Here is a 12,356-nt window from a genome sequence, read left to right as displayed (position 1 = left end):
ATTCCAGTTTCTAACAGGCACCTGTGTAGGTTTTATTACATCAGTATGCATACAAACAACAGTATCATAAAAAGGTAGGCAATATCGAGGAAGTAAACTTTTTAAAGTCATAACATGACTTGAAAGAAAATTAAGAAATAAGAAAAAATTACTTACAGGTAATAAAAATTCTTAGAACTCCAAAGAATCTGTCCAAAAAAGGTCAGTATCTGATATTTTGGAAACTACCCAAACCACATATTAATTCTAGAAAGAGTCAATGCAAGTGACAGCAGTTAACATTTTGGTTATCTTCTATTTGCAGGTGTGATCCTTTTACCTATCACAATCATGGGAATGTTTCTAGGAGGCTTTCTGATCAAGAAATTCAAACTTCACATAACAGAAATGGCCAAGTTTGCATGCATCACCTTTATAATAGCATATTTGTTAAACCTCTTGTACTTTACGTGCAGCTGTGAGGTGCTCCAGGTGGCTGGTCTGACAGCGCCCTACTCTGGGTTTGTATCCCCTTGGCTGTGTCATTTGTTGTGGTGGCTTCCTGCCCTGGGGAGAACGTGGTGCACGCGCCTGTATTTGTCTACTCACAATCTAATCTGAATTTATCTCATCTGGAATACAAACCTTCTACTCTAGGAAACATTTTGATTATAATGTGGATGAGTTCTGAAATGTAGCTTCTCTGTTGATTTACTGTAGTGTATTGTTATATCCTTTTACGTAAAAAAACCCCCCGTGTCTGTTTAAAGACAACATTTTTTTGTTGAAACTAGCATGTATTAGGTCATCTACTAGTGTCAATCAGTGTGATTTTGGCTACAGTGGAGCTACTGTGATTACATAATTTTAACGCTCCCTTTGTGGTGGTACACACAAGAGAACCCTATATTTTGAGAAAGACTAGTCAGGCTGAAATGACACCTAGTGTTGAGGATGTGCAGAATACCCTAATTTTGTTTTTCAAATTTTGTTTGGGTACACACAAGAGAACCCTATATTTTGAGAAGACTAGTCAGGCTGAAATGACACCTTGTGTTGAGGATGTGCAGAATACCCCAATTTTGTTTTTCAAATTTTGTTTCAACTGAATATTTATATTTCTAATTCATTTATTGCTGCATATTGAGAATATATCTCTATATTCTAGCAAATCACTCATTAATACAATATTTATTACAGGCAATTGGATTTTTTTTTATATTCTATTCCAAAGCTTGAATTTAAAGCTGTTCTCCTGCTACCATGTAGATAGTGGGAAGTAAAAAGAGTGTTGGAACTGGCTACTCCATAGTCTCCCAATGGCTTTGTCTCTAGAAGAGCCAATCTTTTGGGTCAGTAATTATCAAGCTGCATGGAGAGCTACCAGCCTGCCTTGGTTTTTGGAGCTGCCAACCTGCCTGGGTCCATTTTCTCAGCTGTGAGGTAGGAAGTGGTCATGTTGGGAACGCGTGCTGCCCAAACAGAGTTTCCCCCTCCCTTACCAAGACTATGGTCATGCTTTCTTGAGAACATTTTGCTGACCCTAGCAGAATGCCACAATTGCCTACTGTTTAAATTTAGCTCAGTCTGGTCCAACAGATTTCAAGGGATTTGAAAGGATTAAACTGAATCCAGAAGGACTTGCTAGATTTTCAATTCAGACAGAAACTCAGTCCTCTGTTTTTTGAAACTGAGCTGATGTTCAGGGAAATAAATCTAAGTTGTCTTGGCAAACCTGAAACCCATTTCAGCTTTGAGGTCAGTTACATAAATGATTGTGCAGTGGTGATAACTCCGGTTGGGTACAACATCTGATACTGTGGAGTGAATTAAAAATAAGCAGAAACATCAAGACAGCAAATACTGAAAGAGCAATTATAGTTTCTCCAGGAGAATGGAGACTGGAGAATTTAGCACATGCTAGGATTGTTCTGGTTAAGTGAGTCACATACTATTTTACACATTTAACAATTTGTAGGTTGAAGATGAGCAACAGCCTAATGAGGGTTAAAACCCCAGTTATTTTTCCTTCTGAAAGACTGGGGAGATATGTAACCCTCTTGAGGTGTGTTTTGGACTGAGGGATAGGGAGGAAGAAAAGGCAAATTTTAAACACTTTTTCCTTTACATTGTGACTGACTTCAAAGCAGGGGTGGTTCGTAGACGGTGGACTCCTAACAGTTTCTGAAAACTGAGCCCTGCTACAATGCCCTCAGAGTCACTGGCCAGTTTTTAAAAGTCTCAGTGCTAGTTTTCATCTGCTTAGTTTGTCTCATTGGGGCCTGAGTTTGATGTTTCTTACAGAAAATGTTGGTAAAGGTGAAAGCTATGAAAGTCCATGATAATATACAACAAGAAATGAGATCTGAAAAGAAATGGAACTCAAGCCTGTCCCTGCTGCTAAGTGCTGTCAGAAGCAGCACTTCCTGCTCAGACTCATGCAACTTTAATTGCCACTAACCAGCTCTGATCCAATGAAAAAACTGCCAAGGACCTCTTGTTGCTTTAGTTGTTTGTAGTTTTAGATCACCACTTCTAGCACACAGATATGGTATGATATCTCCTGCTAAGGAAAAGCATGGCCACTCTACGGGTAATAAGAGATTGTAATTGACATTTTCTTTTTTGTGGGTTCAGCTTTCAAATGAAAAAGTAATACCAAATATTCCCTCCCAACTAGGAATGCCTACTTTGCAATTTCCCTGCCTTTTCAGCAACAATCCATAAAAATGTTAATGCTTGAGGAAAAATCCTGGTTTAGCTGAAATTAGCTTAGTCTCTATATAAAGCCTCTGACTTTACAGTCTATTGGGTGGTAGCAGGTGATTGCTTCACTTTCTCTGCTTTTTTCCTGCCTACTCCTTTATATTTCATTTGATTATATAATTTGACTAAATAATTCTTTTATTTCTTTCTGTTTTCATCCAGATTAAAACATCTTTCCTCCCCAAAAAACAATTTCATGGCCAGTTGCAATGCTGACTGCGGCTGCAAGCTGGATCAGTGGGACCCTGTATGTGGGGATAATGGGATCACTTACATGACAGCCTGCTTTGCGGGTTGTAAATCATCAACCGGGACGGGAAAGAATATGGTAAATATATAGGTAGATAGATGATTATAGATATAGCTAGATTTTTCCATCTATTAATTTTTTGGCTTTTTGATTAAGAAATCCTGTAGACACAAACGTCCATTCAGTATGGTTTAACCTTGTAGTAGAAACTGAGTGAGGGCAAAGTTGCAGGGAGGGTTTTTAAAACAGTTGGGGTGAGGTAAGTAAGGTATTTAGGAAAGACATGAAAACCTCAGACTTGACTTACATCTCTTGAACGCTCTTATTTCAGGTTTTTTTGTCTTTGTTTTGGGTTTGTTGTTTTTTTTTTAATTTATTTTCTTCTCACCCAGATGGCTTTAAGTTTCACAGTAGATCTCTTACTGTGTGGGTACAACACAGCTAAGAGGGGTTTGCTTTAGAAGACCTTTGCTAGTCTGGTTGTTATACTAGCAAAATCCCATGGTGTCAACTTATGTCCAGCAGACCTGTATAAAACTGAGTGATGGTTTCTGTCCTGGCTATGCTCCCTGTACCAGCTACTAGGAAGAAAATTATCTTTATCCCAGTTGAAACCAGGACAGTTTCACAAACTATTACAGATCATACTGGAATTGCCTGCTTTACTGAGCTGCTATAGCTCAGGAGAGCAAGTTGTAACTCTAAATTGTACAGCCAAGAGGTCTTGTAAATATACATCTGTCCATTTTGTTCAATATATCAACAGCAAAGCCATTTCCAGGACTTCAAACAACCCTACCTGGGCAAGAGCATTAAAACCAGTGAGTTTGGAGAAGTGTGCACAAATGGTTGTGTCATCTGGCAGAAGCAGAATTCTCTCCATGTAAAAATACTAAAAAAGAGAGACAACTTTTTAAGACTTATATCTGTACATCTCAGCAGTATCTGCTTCCTTCATTTCAGGGGAATTGACTTTCAAACCCATGTCTCCTGCTAACTTCAAAGGCTGTGAAACAGCCCACTCTCAATCCAGTGCCAAATGATGGTTTAGATCCATAATGATAGATTTGGATTTCTGCATTGTTGGGTCCAATTCTAAATTTTTATTTTTACTCATCTACTTCATTAGATTCCTGAGCAGAATGGCTGGATAACAGTTCACATCTGAATTTTATAGCTTTGACCCATTTTAAGTAAACACAGAGCACCTTCTGTCCTAGCAATGGAATGACTGAAACTAGAGTCACAGTTGCTTTGTGCCTTTGGAGCAGTTCCGAGTGGCTGGAGCATACCAATGAACTTGGCCATCAGTTTGCAAGGATGATTAGGAAGGTTCTTTCAGTATAAACAACAGCCTGCCTGTTATGGGGAGTAAAAAATCTAGCTACTAAAACAGTTCTGTGACACTAAATTATGATTAAGTAAATTCTTCTTCTCATCTTCTCCTTTCAGGTGTTTCATAATTGCAGCTGTGTGGAAGGACAAAGGCATGGACTTGGCAATTCCTCTGCAGTTTTGGGACAATGCCAAAGAGAAAGCTGTACCAAAGCATTTCCCTATTTTTTAGCATTACAGACTGCATGTGCATTTATTTTAGCCTTAGGAGGCACTCCTACGTACATGATTATGTTTAGGTGAAATACTTTACCTTACCTTGACCATAAAGCTTGGGGAAAGAGAATCATAATATGGTATCTACTATTTCATTTCTACTGTGAGGAATGGCATGATGATGAAACTGGGGCCCTGAGTCTTTGCCTGTACTCCGAAATCCATCTTTGTTCAGAGGCACAGCAAAATGCCTGTCCACCAATTTAATTCCAATTTAAGGCTGAGTAGATACTTCAGTGATGAAATGGGTGGACCTTACGCTGATCCTGAACACTAGTTTTCGCTTTCAATGACAAGGATGTTTTCAACAGAGCAATGAACTTGAAATAAGATGCAGTGCTAAGCCATATCCAAGGTGACTATGCTGTTCACATTACTCAGGAGAAAAACATTCACCTTTGTTGAACCTTATTGTCTCAGAATTTTTTTTCTCTTGTGCGAAGTCTGACACTCCCATTTTTTGGCAAGCTGGTATGAACAGCTATGTCAGCAGCAATATTTTAAAATTACTTTTTATTCCTTCAGTTGTAAAGCAGCACTGCTATTTACCACTCAGAAGAAATGACAACGTTCTGTGCCTTTGGCATGGAAGTGTATTTCCACTGATGCTCATGGGTGAATTGCAGTCCTGGGTAGACAGTGTGCATGACTAGATAAGTCTCTTTGCTAAGATGCTGATTCTTCTGCAATATTTTGAAGTGCAGCTACTCTTACTGCATGCCTGGATTATGGACAAAGCTAACTTTGGGCAAAGTTTTCAGAATACTACTATGTATAATGAGAAGCCTTTCATTTTAATGTTGAAAAGACAATATACTGATGAAAAAACTCCAGTTCAGGAAACAGGCTGGCCAAAGCAAGTCTCTTTCCTGCCCCTGTCCAGCTCAGTACTCCCCTCTGATTTTTGTGAATTCTTCCTGGTCTAGTGGAAGTTGTCCCTGCTGATGGCAGGGGGGTTGGGACTGGATGATCTTTAAGGTCCCTTCCAACCCAAACCATTCTATGATTCTATGATCTGATGGACACAGACTGTTTCTCCACTGGTAGGAGTGAGGTACTTTTTGTAGCCAGGTAACTCGTGTTTGCTGTGTCTCTCTAAAATGATAGAGACAGAGATGGGTTTTATCTGCATGTAACTAGCAAGGACTGCTCACCCTTGTTGCCTCTGTTCACCACTGCACAGTACAGCCCCTTCTAAAGCAGGGCAGCTCCTTGAAGCTTAATTTATGGACATGAAGTGCCTATGTTTAGTTGGTTCACTTTAATTTTCCCATGTATCCTCTCCCAAAAGTCTTTAAATCCATTCTCCTTGGGTTCAGTTTCTGTAGATTCTTCCATTTATTTCAATGAGAGTTCATCCTCTGACATCAATGGAAGGAGGCTCTACATCTGAACTTTAACTTTGGTGAATGTTTTCACTTAGTGTTTGATTAAACTGTGCTAGGGAAGCCACAATGCTCTTGCCATGGGGCACATGCAGATGTTCACAGAATGGCTACAGCTATGTTATTCTATCATTCCCCCAAACAATGTACTCTTTTTGTTTCCTTTTTTAGATCTGTATCGCCAGACCTGAAATCCTTTGCTGTTGGAATTGAAACTTTAGGTGGTAGAGTACTAGGTAAAACTTCATTTCTTTGTGGGATTCAAGTAGATAGTCACAGAGATAAACCAAAACTAGACAGTGCAATATCCTTTCTCCAGCTGACAACAAAAGAAATTCTGAAAAAGTTTTCTTTGTAAGCAGACTATGCATTTCAAAATGTTTGGAGGAGCTTGCTACATGTTTCCTGGTATGTAATTACGTATTATGATTATCCCTTCAGAATTTTTTTTATGCAGCAAATGAATCAGGCAAAGGAAGGAAATTGCATTGTACTTTTGGTCTTTTTTTTTGATTGGTGGACCCAAATACCTAAGCTTAATCAATCATGATATCCTTAACACCTATGCTTCCTTTTGCTGACCATTTTTCGCTTAGAACTACCGTGTACTCTGCCTATTATTTTCTTTCTTGTGTTTATCTGCAATAAATAATTGTTAAAGTCTTCAGGTATGTAGTCTGCCCTGCCCCTAACGATCCTTGCCTTATCTTAATTTGCTTGCTGACTTTTGAGATCTTCCCCATGCAGACCAGCCCAAGTAGTGATTTGGAGTTCTCTCTCTAATCTCCATATTTTAGCTGAATGCCGCACAGAATCAACCTTGTGCTTTTATGAAATATTAATTTTCTTCACAAAACTGCACTTTATCCCTGGAACAGCTTACTGATTATATTAAAATCATATATTATATGATTATATAATCATATACTGACTATATGACTGTCTGAAAGGAATTCTTTCAGTGCTACATAAATAATACACTTATTACCTAGTTGCTTTTGAGCAAGTGCTTAATTTCAACCCGTGGCACTCAGTTAACCATTTTTAATGGCAGATACATTAGTATATATAAATATTAATATTAATATGTCATGGCACATAATTCCACACTGGGGACTGAAAAAGAAATGCTGGTTATATTATTTCTTTAAATGACAGAAGTTATAATTCTAGCAAAAATAACATTGAAGTAGAATTACTAACATTTCCCTTACTGAATATAATAATGCTGTAATCTTCCATCCTTTCAACTGCCTTTAGGTACTTTCTTAAATATTTTTCACAAATCTTGGAATCTCAAAGCTGGACCTAGATGTTTAGTCCTATTTTATGCAGCCATCATTCAGAAAATCTGAGATTCATTTCCTCATTTCTTATGACATTAAAATCCGAGATTTTAATATCTGAGGTCTTGTAATAAGAATTTTCTTTGCAGGAGGACTCCCAGCTCCTATTTATTTTGGTGCCTTGATAGATGAAACCTGCTTGAAATGGGGGACAAAAAACTGTGGGGGATCTGGATCTTGTCGAGTATATGACACGAAAGGATTCAGGTAAGCTGAAATCTTCATAAGAGACTGGGAATTTGGCTTCTGAGGCAGCTTTGTGCCAGGGCATGTTTTGCCCATGACAATTGTCAGTGGACTGTTTAGGATACTAAAACCACCAAAAATTCTTATTTTGACTAGACCTTAATAGACCAAATAAGCCAAATAATTTTGATTCAGTCTGACATAGGACATTGCAGTACACTCCCTTACAACGCCAGAATTAATCCCTTTACTAAAGCCTTAGTGCACTGAATAAGTCTGCAATGCTTTGGCTTTGTGGAAGACTGAAAAACTGCAGAGCAAGTGTAGTCTTGAAAACACTCTTCCTCATCCCTCATTTCTCTTCCTCCTGTTGCATAAGACGCTTCACAAAATCCACTCAGAGAGGGGACCCAAATGACTGGTGGTGCATGGAAAGCTATGGCCAGGAGCACTGAGTGCTGCCAGTGAGGGGCTGGGGAAGGCTGGGACAACAGGCAAAGCCCCAGCTCACTGAGTTCCTTCTGTCCCAGCTCTAAAATATAGTCTGCTGAATGGGAGTGCTCTTCAGACAGGAGGCATTTCTGCTGGGAGTGTAGGATCTGATTAGAACCTGCCTGGGACAAAACATGATGAGATTGTTTGCTTTCTGTCTGTTATTTCTCAAAACATGGAGCAATATCTGGCTGAGAAGATGATTTTGCCAACATGTATTTGATATCTTACTCGGTTCGGCTCGGAAGTGACAAACTTTATTAATATAAACATATTTTGTCACCTTTTTTCCTAGAAATGTCTATCTTGGCCTCATTGCAGGACTACGGGCAGGATGCTGTCTCTTATACATAGTGCTCTGTGTTTTAATAATGAAGCGCTTCAAAAGAGGTGACAAAGAGGTGACAGATATTAAAAATACAGAAACATCAACCAGTAAAGAACCAGCTACTGCCAACAAAAAAGAGTTTCTTCCTGGTGCAAGAACCTCGGAGGAGAGTGAAGAAACTCGTATGTAAAAAAAGAAAGAACATCTTTTCATAACTGCCTATTCTTTACTTTTTCTAAACACAAGAGGAGTCTAATTGTTGACTTCAACAGCTAGTTTACATTTCGGGGGTTCAAAAAAAAATTATTTGAAATACTGACTTTTAATTTACTTTACCTTATCCTCTTCCTGTTTTCAAAATTTTGGGGAACTCTCCCATCCTCTTGCATTCAGACCCTTTCTAGACCAACAGCAGGACTAGCCAAAATTATTCAAGTGTCATAAATTTGATTATGATTGAAAAATTAAAAAGAAGAAATCCGCAATAAGCTGCTTTTCAATCTTTCACTGGTTTTATTTCAAGTCCTCTTCCTCTGTATTTAGTCTTACAGCTCTAAATCGCCAATTATGTTACACATGCCCAGTTGCTCTGATGGCCTTTGCTGCAATGTTCATGACCAGAGCTCTTTTTTCCAGCCTGGGTCCCATGGCCCATGCTCAGATGAGAACGCCAGGGCTACTGGTGAGCAGTCTCTAAACAAGAACTGCACAACAACTCTGGGGTTGGGTTGGAACACATTAAAAAATCAAAATGGATTGCAAACAAAAGAAAGTGGTGTATTAATTTTGCAGCAAATCTCAGTATTGGCTTTGAGTAAAATTACTCTGAACTGATGCAATAAAGTGATAGATGTTTAAGTTTCTCTGATTTTCTTTTTGGGGGGGGGGTGCATGTGTGCGTGGGCATTTTTGTCCTAATGAACACTATGTTTATACCACAGGTATATAGATTTCCTTTCTTGTTTAAGGAACCTCCAGTACACCTTGAAATACAGTGCTGAAAGCTTGCAAATCCACAGCTCTCCACAGACAGCTTAGTCCACAGAGAATCTTTAATAAAGGATGCTTCCAACATTCATTATTGAGAAAAAATATCTCTACAATACTTGATCTGTGGTATTTCACTGCAGGTTTTTTCTCTATCATTACAGCTGTTTTGCTTTCTTTTCAGAAGGGTAACTCTGCCTCTTGAAGTCCTGTGCACAAGCCTAAAACTAGGAAATAAACTTTCTTTCCTAATTTTAAACTTTCTTGGGACATGGAAGAGAGCATTGCACAAATATAAAGAAAATCTACCAACCTTCATCTGAGAAACTAGCAGAGCAGAGGGCTATAGAGAGAGACTTTCTGTATTAAATGACCTTCTGGCCTTTTTTCTGCCATCTGCTCTGTGTAAGAGCAGTAAAGAATGGGAAACAGGTTGATGTGGAAAACAAGTTATTAATATCCTGGCCTTGGGGGTGGAGTTGTTTGCATTTTATTATTTAAAGACAATGACCAGCACATTTAGATGTTGTCTTTTACAGTCACAGCTCTGATTATAAACTGCCAGCAGATATGGGGAGGCAGCGCTTGCTAGAAGGGAACAGGAATGAAAGCTTCTCTAGAACCGATTATATTAATGTTCCTTTTAGGTCTGGAAATAATTAAAGAAAAAGTCAAGTTCCAGAAACCCCAGGAATTTTACACGGAGAAAATAATGGTTTGTCTTTTTCTTTCTGCAAACAGTGTTCCAACATTGAACAAATATATTGGCAATTCTAGAAGCACTTCTGCTCTGCACTAGCCATATAGACTCAGCTGTCGTATATTAACATTATTTCCCTTTTACTTCTATTGTTTGGATATGTATTTCTGTACATTGTTTTTTATATTACAGGTTTTTTTGACAGGACCATCTTTTGCACCTAGTGCATGATTTTTCCCAGGAGGTAATGTTTTGTCAAAAGTGTGTTCACAGTTGATGTCAGACAAAAAATTGAGATTCTAGTCATATGCGAGGATTCATGTAGAGATATTATATTACATGGTAAAGCAAGATTTTTCAAATAAATGAGACTTAACATCATTCTTCATAACAATCACAAATTGGTAATCATAGAATCATTAAGGTTAGAAAACACCTTTAAGATCATTGAGTCCAACCAAAAACCTAACACTGACAAGTCCACCACTAAACCATGTCCCTAAGCACCACACCTGCTCGTCTTTTACATACCTTTGTGGATGGTGACACAAGCACTTCCCTGGGCAGCCTGTTCTAACTCTTGACTACCCTTTTGGTGAAAATTTTTTTCCTAATATCCAACCTAAACCTCCCCTGGCACAACTTGAGGCCATTTCCTCTTGTGTTATTGCTTGTTACCTGGGAGAAGAGACCGGTGTTGGTCTTGCTACAACGTCTTTTCAGTGATAAGGTCTTACCTGAGCCTCCTTTTCTCCAGACTAAACAACCCCAGTTCCCTCAGCCTCTTTGCGTAAGATGTGTGTTCCAGACCCTTCACCAGCTTTGTTGCCCTTCTTTGGACATGTTACAGCACCTCAATGTCTTTCTTGTAGTGAGGGACCCAAAACTGAACTCAGTACTCAAGGTGCTGTGGTGGTATTAAATAAGCCTCTGGCTCAATATACTGCCAAATCCAAGGTTATATCACTTGCCTACGTTTTCAACATGCCCTGTTTCTTGCATACAAGTCTAAGCACTCTCCTGTGAACAGCAGCTAGAAGTTTCTTCAAGGAAATAATTCATCCTTTAGCATAGGATATAGAAAAAAATTAAATACGTGGTCAATCGAGTGGCATTTTCCAAAAGTTTTTTGTCACCTTGTATATCACAATAGAGAAGAAATAAGTACATTCTCCCTTTTGATTCCTTCTGCTCCTCTTTCACCAAAAAGAGAGGCAAAGACGCCCTTGAGACCCTGTTGACAGGCCTGGTTTGACTGTAAAGACATACTGATTTTAGGATCAAAACTGGTATTTTTGTAGTGTGATAGGGCAATGCGTAGCCTATCTCTGACATCTCTGAGCTCCATCACTAGGAAGATCCTCCAGGAAGGAAAATCTGTTGCATTCTAAGGTGGTAAGAGAAATTGTTAACCAGGAAAGCTATGTTGGAAGCACTTAAATTTGCAAGTACGCCAAGTCAGGTATGTTTTTGAATAAAGCTGACAAATCAGGTAGCTTAGGGATCATTATAGACAAATTGGTTGTCCATAAATCATTGTAATTCCACTGAAATCAATGAAGAAAGAGTCAAACCACTGAATTTTTATCAGAGTGTGGGAGGCTTAGGGGTATGAGCCTTGTATTTACCCAACTCTTGTTTGAGGCTATCAAAAAGTCCTTTATTGGCATTGTCAAAGTCCTTTCTGTCATAATAACTGTGGAAGACAGAGCCTTATTCCAGAAGACAGTGCAGTTATTTGTCATATTCTTACTTTTAGGTATATAATCAAGCAGACACAATGACCTATGAGTAACCGTTTTTGTGATATTTTCTAGTTGTTTATCAAAGAGAAAAAAACCCCCAGTAGCCCTAAACCCAGCTTTCTCTATGTATTAGGATCATGGCCCCTAGAAAGACCAAGCCTTCCTACAGGTTTTGGATCCCCATTATCAACAAATCCTGTCTATCCTGGCACAAAAATAAATTTGGAATAGAGTACTAGCTGTTGCAGAATAAACAGAAAATTAAATTTAAAGCATTTCAAATATTTCAGTAACATAACAGAAAGTTAATATTAGATATAGTCTACCAATTTTTCACTGTGGAATGTATTGTCATTTTGCTTATGTCTCGTTTGGAATATGGTCAGAGTTCTTTCTAGCTGAAATTGTTAATATAAGTCTGAATGATACGTTCGTTTCACCACTGTTGATTATATATATCTTACTTTCTAATTAATTCATATTTTTATTCCGAGCTACTAAAACATAACTAAACAACAGTTCAAGTTGGTCAAAAATTGAAAAACAAAAAAAACCTTACTACAGGTGCACCTGAATTTTGG

At 38.4% G+C, this 12,356-nt stretch overlaps 1 protein-coding gene across 1 annotated transcript; it reads left to right on the top strand.

The window, feature by feature from the left end:
- Nucleotides 1-304: 304 nt before the first annotated feature.
- On the top strand, nt 305-8,533 carry LOC104526387 (solute carrier organic anion transporter family member 1B1; the record flags this gene model as incomplete). Its single annotated transcript, XM_010169824.1, has 6 exons — nt 305-500; nt 2,908-3,073; nt 4,448-4,629; nt 6,163-6,227; nt 7,427-7,544; nt 8,311-8,533. Coding segments are annotated over 6 exons (950 nt in total), but the record flags the coding sequence as incomplete, so codon positions are not given.
- Between the last annotated feature and the right edge of the window lie 3,823 nt (nt 8,534-12,356).

This window comes from Antrostomus carolinensis, unplaced genomic scaffold, assembly GCF_000700745.2.
Source record: "Antrostomus carolinensis isolate BGI_N321 unplaced genomic scaffold, ASM70074v2 scaffold7426, whole genome shotgun sequence".
Classification (NCBI taxonomy): domain Eukaryota; kingdom Metazoa; phylum Chordata; class Aves; order Caprimulgiformes; family Caprimulgidae; genus Antrostomus; species Antrostomus carolinensis.
This window is presented reverse-complemented; position numbering and strand designations above follow the sequence as displayed.